Source organism: Nelumbo nucifera, chromosome 3 (assembly GCF_055504915.1).
Source record: "Nelumbo nucifera cultivar China Antique chromosome 3, China Antique-T2T, whole genome shotgun sequence".
NCBI classification, from domain to species: Eukaryota; Viridiplantae; Streptophyta; class Magnoliopsida; order Proteales; family Nelumbonaceae; genus Nelumbo; species Nelumbo nucifera.
This window is the reverse complement of record NC_142651.1, coordinates 89,078,894-89,099,245: the sequence shown is the minus strand read 5'-3', so window position 1 is coordinate 89,099,245 and position 20,352 is coordinate 89,078,894. Positions and strand designations below refer to the sequence as shown.

The 20,352-nt window shown below is 37.8% G+C and overlaps 1 protein-coding gene across 7 annotated transcripts in view; it reads right to left on the bottom strand.

The window, feature by feature from the left end:
* LOC104587679 (putative LRR receptor-like serine/threonine-protein kinase At1g56140) overlaps positions 1–20,042 on the bottom strand; it is a 138,654-nt gene extending 118,612 nt beyond the window's left edge. For 6 of the 7 annotated variants that reach the window (XR_016084426.1, XR_016084427.1, XM_010245378.3 and 3 more), the window contains exons 1-4: positions 19,828–20,042; positions 15,315–15,519; positions 15,144–15,215; positions 9,286–9,357 (exon numbers count right to left, since the gene is read on the bottom strand). Coding sequence is in view for 5 of the 7 variants with exons in the window: in XM_010245378.3 (XP_010243680.1) it covers positions 9,286–9,357; positions 15,144–15,215; positions 15,315–15,519; positions 19,828–19,969 (491 nt within the window). In the remaining 2 variants the exon portion in view is untranslated. The remainder of the gene's footprint in view (positions 1–9,285; positions 9,358–15,143; positions 15,216–15,314; positions 15,520–19,827) is intronic. The other variant, XM_088901961.1, reaches the window with a different exon arrangement.
* Between the last annotated feature and the right edge of the window lie 310 nt (positions 20,043–20,352).

The following is a 20,352-nucleotide window of genomic DNA, read 5'->3' as shown; positions in this document are numbered from 1 at the left end:
ACTAGCAAGATTTTTCCATCTTTTGAATTATAACTAAACACAGAATGATCAACCTGACACTGTTTCATCCCAAAGGCCTTCACCACTTCACTGAACCTGCCGAACCATGCACAAGGAGATTGTTTCAGTCCATAGATTGCCTTTTTGAGCCTGCACACCTTACCAGCCTCCCCCTGAGCAACAAGCCCTGGTGGTTGCTCCATATACACCTCCTCAACAAGATCACCATTTAGGAAGGCATTTTTTATGTCAAGTTGTAGGAGAGGCCAATCATACATAGTAGCCAATGAGATCAAAACCCGAACTGAACCAATTTTAGCCACAGGAGAGAATGTCTCCATATAGTCCACACCATATAACTGAGAATAGCCCTTGGCCACTAACTGTGCCTTCAATCGTTCCACACTGCCATCAGGAAGATGCTTCACTATATAGACCTATTTACACCCAACAGTGTGCTTACCAGGAGAAAGGGTGGTGAGTTCCCACGTATGATTATGTTGTAGAGCAGAGAGTTCTTCTTCCATGGCTTGCCGCCACCCTGGAGAGGTAAGGGCTTCCTATACAGTCTTGGGAATGGGAACCGATGAGAGTAATGATATAAACTTGCAATGAGAAGCAGAAAGGTGAGCAGTGGAAACATAGTCTGAAATGGGATGAGAAGTACAAGTACGTTTACCTTTCCGCAAAGCAATAGGGAGATGAAGATCTGAGGGAGAAGGAGAAGTAGCAGGATCTGTCGACGGGTGCTGAAGTGGAGGAGGAGCCGAAGCACTTCTGCGGGTATACACTTGAGTAATTGGTGGCCCCTCTGTAGTCACAAGCATATGATGTGCATCTGCAGTAGGAGTGGGAGCTACGGGAAGGGGTCCACAACCAAAATAGGAACAGGAACCACAGAGGGAGAAGAAGAGACCCCGGCATCGGAGAAAAAAGGAACTGATTCAAAGAAGGTGACATCAGGGCACACAAACGATTTATGAAACTTAGGGTTATAACACTTGTACCCTTTCTGAGTCCTTGAGTAGCCAAGAAAAATACACTTCATGGCTCGAGCATCTAGCTTGTCTACTCCAGGCCCCAAGTGTTGAACAAAACAAACACAGCCAAAAACTCTTGGGGTGAGAGGAAAGGGAGACAAAGTGGGGAGCAACACGGAGAAAGGAGATTGACTTCCAAGGATTGACATGGGCATCCGATTTATCAAAAAACAGGATGTAAGAACAGCATCAGTCCAAAAGTGCTTTGGAACATGCATATTGATCATCAAGGACCGAGCAATTTCAAGATGTCTATTTTTCCGTTCAGCAACACCATTTTGTTGCGGGGTGTAGGCACAAGAAGTTTGATGAATTATTCCACGATGTTTTAAGTATTGCTGAAATGATGAGGAGATGTATTCTTTGGCATTATCGGAGCGAAGTATTTTCATATGAACACCAAATTGAGTGCGTATTTCAGCATGAAATTTCTGAAAATTAAAGAATAACTCACTACGGTCTTTCATAAGATAGATCCATGTCATCCTTGAAAAGTCATCAACAAAGATTACAAAATACTTAAACCTATTGTATGACACCACTTTAACTGGACCCCATACATCAGAATGAACTAAAACAAAAGGACTTGAGACACGACTATCAATTCTTGGACTAAATGAGACTCGATGATGTTTTCCCAACTGACATGGCTCACAATCTAATGATGAAAGATGACTCAAGGAAGGAACTAGCGGCTTCAAAGCCTTGAGAAATGGATGACCAAGTCTGCAGTGCCATTGGAGAGGAGTAAGAAACGACTAAAAAGCCACTGGAGGGCCACCACCAACAAGGTAATACAGACCATCGGCTTAATGCCCTCCACCAATCTTCGTCCCCGTCTTGAGATCCTAAAACACACAAGAAAAAGGATAGAAGGTTACAGAACAATTAAGGGACTTGGTTAATCTGCTAACAGACATAAGGTTAAAAGGGAATTAGGAACATATAAAACAGATGCTAAAGACAATGAGGAGAGATCAACATCACCAACACCACAAATAAGAGATGTAAAACCATTAGCAAGTGTAACTGTTTGAGATGTGGACGTGCGAGAAAGGGAAGAAAATACATCAAGAGTCCTAGACATATGGTCCGAGGCTCCAGAATCAATGATCCAGGGTGAGGCTTTGGAAGCTAAACAAGTCATACCTGAATGGGCAAGTGTAGTTGTGTTCTGCTGAGATGTTTGAAGGAACTGCTCATATATTGCCCGTGGTACACTCACCATTTCCTGCCCGGAAGCACAAGTGGATGTGGAGGGGGTTGGGGCAGTTTGCTGGCTTTCAGTAATTGTGCTACTACTCTTAGATGTAACATGGTTAGCCCAAGTGTTGGGTGGACCATGCAAATCATAGCAGAAATTAACTGTGTGCCCCTCTAAGCCACAATGTGTACATTTTCTCTAAGCATTACCCCTTCCTTTTCCACGGCCTACCCCTGACTCACGGCCTCCAGTTCGGCCACTGGCCCGATTAAACATGCGTCCACCACGGTTGCTTGGAGGGCCACTGCTGCCACCACCACTTCTACTTCCACGACCACTCCCTTTAGTCACTACCAAACCAGATCTATCAGAGAAGGAAGAATGTTCCACCGGCTCAATGGATGTCCTCTTAAGACGGGCAAAAACTTATTCAAGTGAGGGGAGAGCAGATCCCCCCAATATCTGTGCTCTAACAGGCTCATACTCAGCCTTCAAGCCCACAAAAAACCTATTCACATCAAGCTGTTCACGTTGCTGCTGTTGGATCTGGACATCTAATGTTAGAGGGTGATACACATTTAGCTCATTGCGGATGTTCCTCAAACTTGCATAATACTCTTCTAAGCTTTGACTTCCTTGCTTCAAATTGAAGTACTCTTGGTATAACTGATATACCCTAGTTGTGTTGTCTTGTCCAGAGTACAACTTTTTAGCATGATCCCAGATCTCTTTGGCTGTATCTAAGAACATGAAGTTCACACTAATCTTTGGTTCCATGCTGTTCCAAAGCCATGTCATTATCTGTGTATCATCTTGTTCCCAATCACTAAACCCAGGAGAATCAGAGGAAGGTTTCTCCTCCCTCACATGTTTTACTTTCCTCTTGGCCTTCAAGAACACCTCCACAGATTTTGCCCATGGTACATAGTTCTCACAATTCAACTTGATGGATGTCATTTGAACACTTAGATAATCTGAAGAAAGCATGATGCCTGTTTTGTTGTCATTCCCAACTACAGTTGAAGCCATCTCAATTATTTCTCCTTTGTACACCACAATCACACTTGTCACAAAACTTATCTCACTTATGATACCACCAGCCCACTTTCTTCAACTGCACATTACACACTACACTCTAAAGCTGAAATCATTCAGTCAACACATCACACACCTGGACTGCACACTGCAGGACCATTTACCACCAACACACCACTACTAAAATTACTCAGTCATTTCATCGAACATTTGTTCTTCATAATGCAGAACTGATTACACACAAGGTCTAGGGGTTCACTTTTAAGCATTTAGAATCATAGATATGTCAGCCACCACACCACTGCTGTCGTGGACATCAGCAGTCTACTACCCTTCTTTCAGCACACATGCGAGCAAGAAAACACAAAAAAAACATGACTGATATGTGTATCAGTTTCCCCCAGCACTACAACAACTAACTTTTGAAGCACACAAAAAAAAAAAAAAATCAGCATTCACAGTCCATTTCTGAACACGCGATAACAGTGTCCATACCTGTATACGTCCAGCCCTCTTCGTACACTGAATAAAGGGTCTAGTATACCACTTCAACGACCACCACAGCACCGGCCAGAGGCATTCTCACCTCCAGGCCCTCAAAACGGCAACTCCTTTTCAGCCCTTTATCGAGTCTTCAATCAAATCAGCTGTAGGATGATGAAACCTACTGTGAAGCTGGCGGCGAACCCAGGAAGAAGACAGCAGCAAGAAAAAGAACACGAGACCTTAATGCTCTAATACCATGTGAAGAAACCCTAGTTGTTTCTAGGTCAAAGTAGAGAAGAAGAAAGAAGAAAAAAAAGAGAAAGAAGAAGAAGGAGAGGAGAAGAGTGTTCGGCCAGACTAGAAGAGGATGTTCAAAAGTCACTTACAAGAAAGACAATTTTGTCCCTCATAGAAGATGGGACACATAACTTAAACTCAGATACAATAGACATTTCACTTTCAATAAGATACACCAAAATACCCCTGACTCGAGCATTCTAACAATCTTCAAGTAAGTTTATAAAGACAAAATCTTTTTTTTTTTTTTCATTTGATCAATGGAGCAATATGGAAGTGACTTTAGGCAAATTCCGGTATCCGGGCTTGGCTCGGTAGATTCCATTTTGACTGGTATGACCACAATTAAGTTGGATGGAACCAAAAACCTAGCTTGGGCACAATCTATATGGATTTATGTTTATAGTATAGGTAAATTAGGGTATCTCACAGGCAATAAGGTGAAACCCAAAGAGACAGACTGTGCATTTGAGAAATGGATGCAGGAGAACTATAAAGTAACCTGATGGTTGGTCAACTCTATGCAGCCCCATATAAGTTAGCATTATCTTTGGATGTCTTTATCCAAGAAGGTCTGGGACAGTGTTATGGAAACCAATTCATAGAACTTGAATGTGGCAAGAGCCTATAAGCTGAAAAGTGATGTAAAAAATCTGAGATAGGGGCGAAGAGTGTGGCAATTTACCATATATTGAAATCACTATGGCAGGAAATTGATGTTATGGAGACAGTTGTATGGGAGAGTACTAAGGATGTAGACTTTTAGGAAATTGGTGGAATGAAACAGGGTGTTTAAGTTTCTTACAGGACTCAGCCCTGAGTTTGTCATTATTAGGCAGAATATTCTATCCAAGGATGAAGTCACTCTTGCCCAAGCATATGCTATGGTAAGCAGTGAAGAGAATAGGCGACAGGTTTAGTTACAAAGTCCACCTATAGAACACATTGCACATGCTGGAATAAAGCCAAAGGGTCCGATTGAGAAGAAAGAGCTGATATGGAATAAAGCCAAAAAAGGGGTTTTTGAAAAATACAATGGGGCAAGGTGCCTATGTCATCTTGGGACATAGATGTCAAAAAGTTGCCCAAAATAAAAATGAAAAATAAAAAAAAATCATATCAATCGGACATCAGAGTGCAAAGTTATGGCCTCCCAAAGTTTGCATATACAGTTAGTATGCAACACACAACCCGATCACCAGGTCGAATGGGTCAATGGTCCAATCATCTGGGTCATACGGTTTTTGACCAAGTCAACGGTTTTTTTACCCTTGGGTTTTACTCAAATTGGACCCAAAATCTTGATTGAGTGATGGTTCAAGAAGTTCAACCGGTCGGGTCAACGACAAGAAGAAAACACTAGGATGGGATGGGGGATCTAACCCCTAGGAGTCCGATGGCATTGGTTGCATAACTTCAGGTTGCTCACAACTATTGAACTTTGCTGGCCCTGGCTTATTGTTGTCTACATAAGACATAGAACGGAGGGAGGTCAAGAAGAGGAGGTAATAGAGCCTGAGTTTGTTTCTCCTCAACTTTACTCTCCCCCCTGAGGAGAAAAAGAGAAAAAAAATGAGCATTCTCAAAGAACGAGACATCCATAGACAAAATATTTTCTAGAAATAGGGTCAAAGCAACGGTAACCCTTATGAGACAAAGGATAGCCAAGAAAGATACAGACAATAGCTTTAGGATCAAGCTTACCTTGGATAGGAGAGAGATCATGAACAAAGCACTTGTAGCCAAAGACACGCATGGGTATGGGAAATAGAGGGGCCTTGGGGAAAAGGAGCTCATGTGGAATCCTATATTCCAATAACTGAGATGGCATATAGTTGATAACATAGGCTGAGGTCAAAACAGCATCCATCCAAAATTTTTTCAGAACATTAATTTGCAAGAGTTGTTTGGTCATGCTGTTTGGGTTGACCAATTCAGGTCCATGAGGGTGACATCCACAAGACTGCCTTTCGTACACACGAAGGGCATTATGAGTGTTTGGTCATGCTGTTTGGGTTGACCAATGCGCCAGCTACATCCCAAGCACTTATGAATGACATATTTTGACCCCATTTGCACAAATTTATACTCGTTTTTTTTATTATATACTTGTATATAGCGCTACATGGGATGAACACCTAGTACATCTACAAATCACCTTGGAACTACTAAGGACTCAAACTCTTTGCAAAGGAGTCAAAGTGCGCATTTGGATAGGTGCAAGTACACTACTTAGGGCACATAGTCAAAAACGGCATTGTAGCAGTACACCTAGAAAAGATCTCAAGCATGATAAATTGGCCCCAACCTCAAAATGTTAAGGAGTTACAGGGCTTCTTGGGTCTAACAAGGTACTACCGGCGATTCATCAGAGGGTATGGACTAATTGCTGCCCCCTTGACGAGTTTACGTAAGAAGAATGGTTTCTGTTGGACTAGGGAGGCCCAATAGCCCTTCGAGATGCTCAAAACAACTATCTCGTCCCCACCAACACTCGCACATCCAGACTTCTCAAAGGACTTCATCATTGAATGTGATGCGTCAAGCCAAGGAGTAGGTGCGGTCCTCATGCAAGAAGAAAGGCCACTAGCGTTCAGCAAAGCAATGACAGCACAGAAATGGGCCAAGTCAGTATACGAACGTGAACTAATAGCAATTGTTCTCACAGTTCAGAGGTGGCAGCCCTACCTTCTAGGGAGGAGGTTCATCATACGAACTGACCACCATAGCCTGAAATTTCTATTGGAGCAGTCCATACTATCCCCGGAACAGCAGTGATGGATAGCAAAATTACTCGGCTACGATTATGTCATTAAATACAAGGCAGGGCACACTAACAAGGTGGCAGATGCACTGTCATGCCAACCGCAACTATTCCCATTACTTCTCATGGGCCCAACATGTTCCATCATGAGTCAGTTAAGGGAAGAAGCTAAAAGACACCCACAACTGAACAAGCTGCATCCATAGGTCCAAAAGGACCCTACTAGCCACCCAGGGTACACAGTGGAGAATAACTTGCTGTTGTATAAACGTCGAATGGTGATACCACAGGATTCAACCCATATTTAGAAGCTTCTAGAAGTGTTCCACTCATCACCAGCAGGACACTTAGGGATTTTGCGCACTTACAAGAGACTAGCCACCCAATTTCACTGGAAAGGCATGCGAAATTCGGTCCAAAAATTCATAGTCAAATGCGTCATTTGCCAAAAAAATAAGGCTGATACCCAGTCTCCAGCAAGATTGCTACAACCACTCCCAAATCCTACACAAGTGTGGGCGGATATATCCATGGACTTCATAACGAGGCTTCCCCTTTCCTATGGCAAGTCCGTCATTCTTGTAGTGGTTGATAGATTCACCAAATACTGCCATTTTCTCCCTCTTTCCCACCCCTTTACAGCTTTAATGGTGGTTGAGATTTTTACTAAGGAGGTGGCACGACTGCATGGTACCCCTAACTCTATTGTCTCAGACCGAGACCCAATTTTTATGAGTCATTTCTGGGCAGAATTTTTTCGACTACAGGGAGTGAAACTCTTCAAATCTACCAGCTACCATCCTAAACAGATGGGCAAATTGAAGTGGTCAACCGGAGTTTGGAAACCTATCTAAGGTGCTATGCAGGGGATAGGCCACGTTAGTGGCTCAAGTGGCTTCATTGGGCAGAATGGTGGTACAATACCACATATCACAGTGCAGCAGGAATGACTCCCTTCCGAGCTCTATATGGACGGGACCCACCTCCCCTACTCCCATATGAGAAAGGGTCTACAGTAGTAGCAGCAGTGAAAGACCAACTCCTCCAGTGAGATAGGGTGTTACACGATCTCAAATCCCACCTCCATCGAGCCCAACAATGGATGGCAGACTCTTACAATAGAAAGCATAGGCCGGTCCAACACCAGATTGGGGATCAAGTCTTCCTTAAACTACAACCATACAAGCAAGTTTCAGTAGCAGGCCACAGGTGGAACAAACTGAGCCCAAGGTACTTCGGTCCATTTCGGATTGTGGAACGCATTGGGTCTGTGGCATACAGGCTGGACCTTCCAGCAACATCAAAATTGCACCCTGTATTCCATATATCTCTATAAAGAAATGGCCAAAAACAGGAGCAATAACAACAACCACCCTCCCATCATTCTCAGAAGATGGCCAAGTTCAAACTGAGCCCACCCAGATAACAGATTTCAGGTGGATATGCAAAGGGAATCACATCGAACCAGAGGCATTGGTGGTATGGTCAGGTCTCCCACTTGAGGATGCAACTTGGGAACCTTACTTGGACTTATAGAATAGATTTCCACATCTTGACCTTGAGGGCAAGGTCGCTTTCAAGGGAGGAGGGACTGTTGAGACACAAATAAAGGGAATACAAGTGTACAAGAAAAGGCCACGTCAGCCTTTAAGTAATGTAACTGACAGCCAAGCACTAGAACAAACTAAATAACAAACTGGACAAGTGGAGAGGCTGATATAACAAAATTGTAACAGAAGTGTATAAATAAGGAAAGGAAGCCAGAAGAGGAATTATTGATTTTGGGAATACAATCTCTCTCTCTCTCTCTTTTTCTTTCTTCTTTCTCTCTCTCATTCAGGAGGCAGGCTTCCTCAAAAAGTCCTTGAGTTAGGCAGTTCCTAACATATACATGTATATATACATATATATGTATATACATACTATATCTATCTATCTATCTATATAAAAGTTTCTTTGGATTTATATCTTGATCCCTGCAATTTGAAGTCAACACTTAGGTCCTTGGGCTATCCAATATCTATCCAAGTGCCCAAGGTAACTAAAGATCCTAAAATGAGGCCTTGACCTAATGAAGCCTCAAGATGGGGAATGTTGGAATTGGACTTGTTACCTTAATCTTAAAGTCTGCCCTAACAAAATATATATTATGGCCATTTTTTATATTACCATTTTGTTTTCTCAGAAAAAGTGTTCAATTCAGTCACATGTCTCAACGTGGGTGCTCCCAAATTCTTTACCACTTACATGTAGTATTTAAAAATTCTTTACCAAACATGATTGCGGTGCATCAACATCTCTCATAATTCTGGTTAATTGGATTAAATTTTGATTTTTCCTTTACATATTTAAAAATTAATAAGAGTAAACTTTCAAAGGAGGAATACTAGTAAATAACAAGGTTATGCAACTCTTGAATACTGATAAATAACAAGTTTTCAGGAAGAAGTTTTACTTACAATATTTTCAATTTAGTTAATCTGGCAAGAAATGCTGGCAGGGGACCTGTTAAGTAATTTTTATCTAACTTCCTGCAAAAAGATTAATTACACTTATTAGAATTAGTAGTAAAGTTCTTTTTTTATCAGCAACAGAATCATTAGTAATAAAGTTCTTTTTTATCAGCAACAGAAGCATTAGTAGAAAAGTTTCTTTATTACATGTTAACACTTCATTTAAATGTGTGGATTTAAGATTGTATAGCATTATTCTGCAGAGTCCATTGTGGAGAGCATTGATGTATTCTAATATTATAGCACCTGCTGTATTGTATCTTGCAATCCTTTTGGTCCATAAAGGCTTTCTTGTATAACCCTTAAGCACATACAGGCTTACTTGTAAATATTCAAAATATAATAAAGGCTCTTTTTGGGTGAGGGTCGAATTCATTCTTTGACACCCCTGGAACCTGGTGTTAGACTATCTACTGTTCATCTTATTGACGTGGTAATCAGAGCAGGTTCTCTGTACCAGCTCTCAGTATCTGATTTCTACTCAAGACTTGAAGGTTACTCTCGAGTTCCCAGATCTGGTTTGAAGTTTCTTTGGAGTGTTTTGATCAGTCAACATCATACTCTGTTCTGTTCTGGACTTCTATGCCAACAGCTTTAGGGTTTTCTTTGGTTCTCTTGTTTGAAGCATCAAGCCTGCATAAAGCTTTGGATTTGGTGTGATGAGCTGTACTGATATCTCCTTGCCTGGTCTGGTGCGAATCAGTTTGGAATGGGTTTTGAGTTCTTCTGGTATTTCTCCTGGAAAAGGATGCCCACCAGGTACGGTTTCTTCGATTTCTCTTGACTGGCTCCTTGGTTCATCTTGAAACTCTTGAGTTGGTGTCGCCCTGACCTACTCTTGATACTATTTGGTTTGGTAAAAGATCCCAATCTGTTTTAGTAAGGTTTTGATCCCTTCTTTGAATTGGTAGGACTGCAATCTCTCTTTCTTGGACTATTAACTTTGAATACTTTGCTAGTTGGACTTGGTTCCTAAGAAATCCTTCTTATGTTGTGGGACTCTTCTTCTTAGTGCGTTGGAAGATCTCAGATCCCTTTTGCTTGAAGATCAGTCATTATTTGTCCAATTGTGGGCTCGGCTTCAATACTGGTAAACTTTTTAGAGACCCATATTGACAATGGAAAGTTGATTTCTTGGATTCTGAGTTCTATAGAAACCCATATTGTTGTTCTTATGAGAAGAATGAGGACTGTGTATTATATCTATGCATATTTGGAGAAGATTTACTATCAATCAAACATTTCAAGGCAATATCAAATTGAATCTGAGGTTTTTGCTTATTGCCAGGGGGACAGAAAAAAACAAGAGTACCATTCTGGATTTCAGGACTTAGGTTGAATAGGAGTTAGTCCATATTGACCCCTCAGATTCTACTGAATGTGTCAAATATTTCAAAAGCACTTTGAGAAGTGAAAGGTAAATCAGTTTCTGATGAAACTCAGACATGAGTATGAAATAATTAGGTCTAGTATGTTGAGCAGAAGGACTCTTCTAGACCTATAGTCGGTGATGGGTGAACTCCTTAGGGAGGAGACTAGACTCTTGACTATTGCAGGACTTGATGGAAAGCGAGCTGATATTGGAGCTGATACTGCTTTCATTGCCCATGGAAATAAGAAAGCAGCCAATAAGGATGCCTCCGAGGTTCAATGCTATGAGTGTAAAGGGTTTGGCCATATTGCTTCACATTGTAAAAATGAAAATGTGTGCACTTATCGTAAACAACATGGTCATATTATTCCAGAATGGTCATATTATTTGTTAAAACGAAAATGTGTGCACTTATCGTAAGCAACATGGTCATATTATTTGGCCAGCTAAAGGTGTTCGAAAAAAAGAATCAATATCATGCTTACCAAGTGACTAAGAGCCAGACTTCTGATATCACCCCTACTAAGTCTGATTCTTCTGCTAAAGGTGAATCATCTGCTTCTATGGATAAAGAGGAAATTCGGCAACTGGTATCTTTTTCTATCTCTTATGCTTTCTCTGCTATTAGCTTATCTGGTGAGTTTTCTAGGTATTGTTCTTCTTCATCTCCTATTTGAATTATTGATTCTGGAGCTACTAATTATATCACTAGAGTCTATTCTAAACTCTCAAACAGCACCTCTAAAACCCATCACGAACATATTGTTGTGAAAAATTGGGCATCATTTCTAGTAATGAATTGTCCCTTGGGCTTTCTCCCTTCTCTTCCCTCTCCCTTACCAAGACCTTCCTTGTCCCAGATCTCACTACAAATTTTATTTCAACTGAACGACTTGTTGATGAAGGTCATATTATTACTTTTCTTCTACGAAGTTTCGGGAAGGGACGTAGACTGGGCCAATGTTTGCATTGGAGTTCAAGAAGCCTCTCACAGCCAAGTCATCTGCTTATTTTAGCTCCTCATCTAATTCCTTTTTTGGTCAAAGAAAAAGTGTTTGGAGCTTATGGCATAAATTCCTTCTTTACAAACATTTGATACTTCATGTGTTTCTTGTTGTTTGAGTAAGGGCCATACTTTGCCTTTTTCTCATAAGTCTAAGCATGCTACTTCTCCATTTGAAATTATACATACTGATGTTTAGACCTCTACTATTACTTCTTGGTTGGGATACAAGTATTTTGTACTATTTATTGATGATTGTACTAGGTACGCCTGGATTTATTTATTTTTTTTCGGCACAGATGTGAAGTCTCCCCAACATTTCGATTATTTCACACCATGGTATGAGTTCGGTTTCAATCTTGTGTACATATCCTCCACTCAGATTCAGGGGGAGAGTACACTAATGGAGGCTTCCTATCTTATTTGAAACCAAATGGGATACAAGTTCAACAAAGTTGTCTAAATACTCCCCAGTAAAATGGAGTGGCCGAGCATAAGAATGGACATGTCCTTAGTGTTGTGAGGACCTTATTACAGGAATCGCATGCTCCCTCTTCCTTTTGGGTGGAGGCAGCTAGTACAATTGTGTTCTTGATGAACTACATTCCTTCTATTCTTTCTAATGTCTCTCCTTTACAGAAGTTGTTTTGTCGTCCACCAAACTTTTCTTCTCTTCATGTGTTTGGTTGTCTATGTTTTGTGCATCTCCCTTCTCATGAGCACTCCAAATTATCTGCTCAATCTACTATGTGTGCCTTTGTGGGTTATAGTCCTAACCATAAGGGATTTCTATGCTATGATCCATTTGTCTAAAATATTTGTATATCTCATAATGTTGTTTTTCTTGAACATATTTCTTTCTTTGCTAGTGTTCTAGATTACATGCTCCTTCGGTTTCTATCTTGTATGAATTTGATTCATAGGACACTTCCTCTTCGATGGCTATGAAGGATCTTCTTATCTTCTCCCACAAGTAGTTGCGTGCACTAGACCCTATTCCTGTGACCCCCCTTCCTGTCGGTTCAGATCATTCCACTATTGTACTTGTAAGTGATACTCCTCTTGTTTCAATTTTCAAATACCCCTCTTGATTCTATTCCTCTTTGTCATTCTACTCACATTTCTAAACCTCCTGACCACTATGGTTTTCCTTCAAACCATAGTTCATTTTCTATAATCTTATACTCTACAAATATTCCTCGTGCCTACCAACAAGTTGGTAGCAACCCTCATTGGAAAGCAGCTATGGATGTAGAGGTCAATGAATTACATGAGAATGGCACTTGGGATCTTGTGCCTAAACCCTTAGATGTTTCTGCTATGGGGAGTCAATGGGTCTACACCATAAAATTGAAATCTAATGGTTCCTTAGACCAATATAAGGCTTGCCTTGTTACCTAGGGGTACATGCAAGAATATGGTATTAATTATAAAGAGGCATTTGCCCCAGTTGCTAAGATTACTATAGTTCATGTTCTTCTGACTCTATCAGTTGTACTCTATCCATCACCTAGACGTGAAGAATGCCTTTCTTCATGGCCAGCTCAAGGAGACAATGTATATGAAACCTTCTCAAGGGTACAATAGCAATCTCTCTCTTGTTTGTAGATTTAAAAAGTCTCTCTATGGTTGAAATAGGCTCCTAGAGCCTAGTTTGAAAAGATCCGTGATGTTATTGTTGTTGCTAGCTATAGCCAAATTTCTTCAGACTATTCACTATTTGTTCGTAGAAGATTTCAAGGCATCACAAGCATCCTTCTATATGTTGATGATATGTTGTTGACAGGGGATGATGATAAAGGAATTAGAGAACTTAAATCTCTACTTCATAGTTCAGTTCATATGAAGGATTTGGGTGCTATCACCTACTTCCTATGACTTGAGGTACAACAAAATGATGAAGGATATTTCATCTGTCAACAAAAGTATGAATCTGATCTTATTAAGTTGGTTGATCTTATCGATGATATGTAAGTTGATACTTCCTTGGAATTGAATGTCAAGTTATCTAAAACAGAGGGTCCATTACTTCCTAATGCCACACTCTATCGACAACTTGTGGGTTCTCTCATTTATCTTACTATGACTCGTCCTGACATCTCCCATGTGGTTCAAGTTGTGAGTCAATTTGTTTCTGCCCTTTGTCAGTCCCATTTAACTATTGTTTATCAAATTATTCCATATATTCATGGCATGTTATCCAGGCTTGTTCTTTTCCTCCTCTCCTATTCAGTTGCAGGCCTATGCTAATGTGAATTGGGCAGGTCATCTTGACACCAGACACTCTACTACAAGGTGGTGCGTCTTCATGGGTGATTCCCTTATTTCTTAGAAATGCAAGAAACAGCAATTCTAAGTCCTCTACAAAAGCAAAGTATAGAGTTATGTCATCTATCTATAGTGAAATTGTTTGGCAACCCCTCTTTGATGATCTCGGTGTTCATCTTCCTACTCTAATTCCTCTTTATGCTGACAACACCAATGCTATCAAGATTGCCTTGAATCCCATTTCTCATGAGAGGACTAAGCATATAGAGGTGGATTGTCACTTTATTCGAAACATGTTTCTTGCTGGGTCTATTTCTCTTCCTCATGTGGCCTCAAATATGCAAACTATTGACATTTTTACCAAGTCCATGACGAGGGCAAGACATATATTTCTTGTGGACAAACTGATGCTTATGACTTCATATCAATTTGAGGGGGAGTGTGGAGAGTTCTGATGTATTCTATATTATAGCCCCTGCCGCATTGTATCCTTTATTACTTCATTTTTTCTCTATCAGCCATATGAGGGCTTTCTTGTAATCCTTTTGGCCCATAAGGGCTTTCTTGTAAATTCATTTAACTCATACGGACTTACTTGTAAATATTCATAATATAATAAAGGCTCTTTGTGGGTGGGGATCGAACTCCTTCTTTGACACCCCTAGAACCTGGTGTTAGACTTTACTGTTCATCTTATTGACATCCACATCACAATTTTGTGCCAATCGGCAACCATTAAAGCCACGCACTTATACAACCATGATAACAATAAAGGAAGAAATTGTTAATCACCATGATAGCCAAAAACACCCCTAGGCTGCATTTGGCATTCCCTATTTTAAGGACTAATCTTAGTCTAGAATGGCAAATGCAACCAGAGTCTAGAATGAAATGCAGCGCTCTGTCCCTTTCCATGCAAGCAGAGATTGAACATAGAACTTCTACCTCTTCCTTGAATTACATTATTCAAAATATGGAATATGATTTGCAGAGAAAAAATCAATCCATGATGGTTCATGTTAAGAGGGTATTTTGAGCATATTTAAAAAGTTCAATTCAATTCAAGCACATGAAATTCTCATCAAAGAAAAGAAAAGAAAGAAGAATTTAACCACATAAAAATTGAAAACGACTTGTAGAAGGGAGAAGAAGAAACCATACAGATATACGAGGTAAGTCAAGTTGAGGAGCTCGTTTGGAATTTCCCCATCCATCCCCATCTCCATTACTTTGCTGGGAAAACAAACAACATGTGAATTTCTCTTTTCATTTTCCCAATGCAGTGGTTGCATATATAACAATAAAAATGACGGTGTGAGAGAGAACACGTACAGGCGTATAATATGACAAGTAGAACCATTGTCGTAATTGCAATCGCATATAATCCCCGCGTTGAATGCTTCATCATCAATGATGCTAGCGTTATTTGCGAGGGCAACACCACTACAGGGATCTCCAGTCGTATACCATTGGTAAGTGGAGTTGGAAGGTTGGGGTGAGATTCTCCATCTTCGCAAAATGGCGTCTAAAGCGCTCACTGTACCACCAGCATCAACCTCATCACTCTAAAAGGTAGATCAGAAAATACATCGAAAGTGTATTGCGGTCTCAATTTCAGGTTTCCTAACATAATTAAAAACCGTACGAACACAAGTGAGAGCACAGGCATGCGGAAAAAAATTGGCTGCCTTTAGTGCACAGCGTGTTGCCGCTTCCAACGAGACCCTCCAATTAGACGACAGTACAACAATTGTCCTGTACACGTGAAGCTTTCTCACATGTATCAAACAAGATTTATTTTCATCTACTTTTTCCTATTATTTTGGAAGGCACTGTTCTTCGTCCCGAACACTCAACCTGTGGCTGTGGTGATACTTTCAATCCTTTTCTCTCTCTCTCTCTCTCCCTCCTTATAGAAAAACAATCAAATTTTCTAATAATAAAAGCCTGCAGGTTAGTATAACTACGACAGGGTGGACATTAAAGCCTACAATCTGGGTATAACTACACTGTGGAGATTGAAGAATATCATCAGCGACTGCTTGAGAACCCATATCGTGAGGTTGGTGCGTGCACATGGAGCCCATGTGGTATTTTGTTTTATTTATTTTTATTGGATAAATTTGTATTAATATATTTTAAATTAATTAATAAAATTATTAAAATTAATAATTTTTATGAGTTTAAGACCTTTATTGTCTATAGTGTACATACTACAAAAATAAAATATCATTTTAAAAATATCAACTATTAACATTACTTAGTAAAAATTAAAATACATTTATCTTTGATTTCCTTAAAATGCTAATTAAAAACATATAAATCCCACTTAAAAATCAAACTTAATAAAGACTAATGAAATAAGAAATTTAAATGCAAAAGAATATTCATTAATAGTTTTAATAATATTATGATTTAAACATGGATTTGATTTATTGCACATAGAACATGTGTTCTAATGTTGTATTTTGTTTTGTTTATTCCTTTTATTTTATTAGATAATTTTGTATTAATGCATTTTTAATTAATTAATTAATAATTTTTGTGAGTTGAAACCTACACTTTGCATAATGCACATACTATATAAAAGACTTATATAAAATAGAGGACCCATTAAAATGATATAAAATAAAAATTAATAAAAGTTTAAAATGTAGAACCCGTTTTATCACTCAAATGAATAATAATAATAATAATAATAATAAAACTTTAGAATATAGAATAATAATGGTCATAATAGTAATATATAATATTAAATTTTAGCACGTTTTTATCTAGCAACTAATAAAAGTTAAGAAATTAATAAAAATTAGTAGTTCATAAATTAAAAAAACTAAAATATAGTTTAATTCTATTTAAAATTTTAAGGATAATTAAAATAAACCATTTGCATTCTAAATAAAAATTAATTAAAATAATAAAACTAATAGACCCAATTAGAAATATCATAAGACTCCAACTTAGGGATAATAATTTATAACTTAGCCCAACCTAATTAAACCTACAAATTTATGGGCTCAAGCAACTATTTTCTTCTAAGCTAGGTCTAGCTTAGATTTACACGAAGCTCACACATAATGCAAATAATAGGGATATAAAATTAATAAAAAATTACTAAAGTTAATAAAAATGTTAAATTTTAGCAAATTTTATCTAGAAACTATTAAAAACTAAGTAATAATAAAAATTAGTATTGATAGGATAATTAAAAATAATGATAAAATGTAATAAATCATTTAAAACTTAGCCTAACCCGACTATTTTCTTTCGAGCTAGGTGTAGCCCAAATCTACACCAAGCTCACACATAATATGGGTTGTAGGTATATAAACAGATTGGACTTCAGCTATATCTGCATCAATATACAATTATGAAATGTCTAGACCCCGTACTAAGTATGAAAATCAATAATGTTAAATTTATATTTATTAATATTTTAAATAATTATTAAAATTTCAAGAAAATATTTATTTCAAAAAATAGTTTTTCAATAATTATTAGAATATGAATAGTTTTCTTTTGTTACGATACATAGAGGGTTAATGATTAACTAAGATTGATAGAATGTAGGCAGAAGTGGTTATGAATAACCAATTTTGCATTTTCTGCATTTTTTAGGAATCGATTGAAAATGGTGGTAGCTGGTTGTGAGCTTTAGCAACAACTTCTCAGAAAATGCCACATGTCTAGCTTTCTAGAAAAATGAGAAGGCCATGTGTCTGAATGATGGGAGGGTTGTAGCCTGGTAGTGGGTTGTGAGCTTTAGCAAGAATTTCTCAAGAATTGCCATGTGTTTAACTTTCTAGAAAATGAAAAGGCCACTTGTCTAAATGGTAGGGGTTATAGATTAAAAGCCTTCATTTAATATATATATATATATATATATATATAATGTTAAATTTATATTTATTAATATCTTAAGTAATTATTAAAATTTCAAGAAATATTTATTTCAAAAAATAGTTTTTCAATAATTAGTAGAATATGGATAGTTTTCTTTTGTTACGATACATAGAGGGTTAATGATTAACTGAGATTGATAGAATATAGGAAGAAGTGGTTATGAATAACCAATTTTGCATTTTCTACATTTTTTAGGAATCGATTGAAAATGGTGGTAGCTGGTTGTGAGCTTTAGCAACAACTTCTCAGAAAATGCACATGTCTAGCTTTCTAGAAAAATGAGAAGGCCATGTGTCTGAATGATGGGAGGGTTGTAGCCTGGTAGTGGGTTGTGAGCTTTAGCAATAATTTCTCAGAAATTGCCATGTGTCTAACTTTCTAGAAAATGAAAATGCCACTTGTCTAAATGGTAGGGGTTATAGATTAAAAGCCTTCATTTAATATATATATATATATATATATATATAAATGCATATGCATAATATCTATTATGTATATATAGTTTTTTATTAGACGTGGATTTTAATCAAATTGGATGAGGTTAAATCCACATATAATCGAATTATTAATTAGATGCAAGTTTTAACATCCAAATCTAGAATAGTTGGATTCAAAGTCTAACCGGGTATTAAACTTTCAAAGTCCAATGACGATCCCTAGAAAATTGGGCCGAAGCTAAGAAACCCCTAAGCTCAACCTAGAATATATATATATAGTAAATATTATTATATAATATTTAGATAACAAATTTTACATTAACAAATATAAAATGTTATATTTTTTAAATAGATTAAACTTAAATAAAAATTTTAATTTATAAAAAATCATAGTTTTATAATTAGCACAAGCAATTCTATGTAGTTCTAGGCCTAGACAAATATTATTACACTTTAGGTGTGGGTTGGGCTAATCCAAGCAACCTTAAAAACTATTAGGCCAAGTTTGGAAGTGCATATTCGAAAAATAAGTGCTTAAAAACATTTGCTTATTCTAATAAGCACTTATGAGTGTTTGGTGAAAAAGCACTTATTTTAAATAGGGGTAGTATTAGGTATTTTTTAAAATGATAGGCAGGCCAAGATAGGCCAGAAAGGAAATAAGAACTTAAAAATAAGCCCAGAATTTGGGCTTATCCAATAAGAACTTATTTCAGGCTTATTTTTCAAATACAAATGATCCAATAAGCACTCGGTTTGGTTTTTAAAAGAAACACTTATTTCAGGCTTATTTTGCAAATACAAATAAGTGCTTATCTAAAAGTAGTTAAAAAAGCCCAAAAATAATGCATGTATAGGTTGCACTCAGTTTGGTTTAGTCCAATTACAAGTGTCATAGTGTGTGCAACTTTGGTGGGTTGGATCAAGATGAGGATCAATCCGTGTCTAATCCAAAGTCTTAAACCTTGAGTTTAGGCTTAGATTAATTTAATTGTGGCTTAAAAAATTAACTATAGATTAATTTAATTATGACTCTAGCATAATTTTATATATTTACTAATATTTAAGTGATATTTACCAAAAATATGAAACATTTACTCATTAATAAAGTAAAATAAATAAAATAGAACATTGACAAATAAGAAAGCAGTGATATTTTATATATTTAACTGCCATGATTTTACATCAATGCAAATTTATTTGCATTGAAACCAAACACAGCCTAATATTCAAATAAGAAAGCATCCAAAAAGAGTAAAATGGTTAAGATCTAATCAAGACATCTGGGCGTCAAAAAAGATCGAGACACCTTAAAATGATTCAGATCTAAGATTGAACTTTATAGAAGAGCCCATAAATGGGTGAGATCTAATCGCAAATAAATAAGTAATCATCAAGACAGTAAGATCATTTGGTTAAATCTAGCCCAACATGAATGTGAGATTGTGAGGTTAAAGGATTTAAGTCTGTTGCACGAACCAGAGAGAGAGAGATGCAATAGGTACCTTCATTCGGGTCCGTCTTTGGTTGGGCTTCAGATAAATCGACCAGATAGAACAAGAAAATCCATATATGAAGAAAGGCAAACGCTAATGAACGAGGAAGCTTTGATATGGGTTTCATTTTTCCTGTATTCTCTTTGAGCATGAAATGGTGACTGCGAGCAATATAAGAGGGTAAGAGGGAGTGTGTTTCCTGGCACAGAGAGAGAGACCGGAGGAGACTTGACTGTCTGTGTGAGAGAGAGGTTTCCTATATATGGTTGACTTTGAGAATATTTTAACGGAAAAAGACGACTTGACTTTTATTCGCCAATCAAAATTCATCCGTAAAAAACGCTTGTTTTTCATTGGCCAATCAATGAAGGCCTAGACTTTTATAAACAAGAAATTCATAAACACTAAAAATATAATTAAAAAATACAAAAAAATAACAAAAATAATTTTTTAAATTACTCTTATGGTTTAGCTAATTTGCCAACTATATTCCTACTGTCTTCCGCTATCCCTACTCTTTGGGACAATTACAGT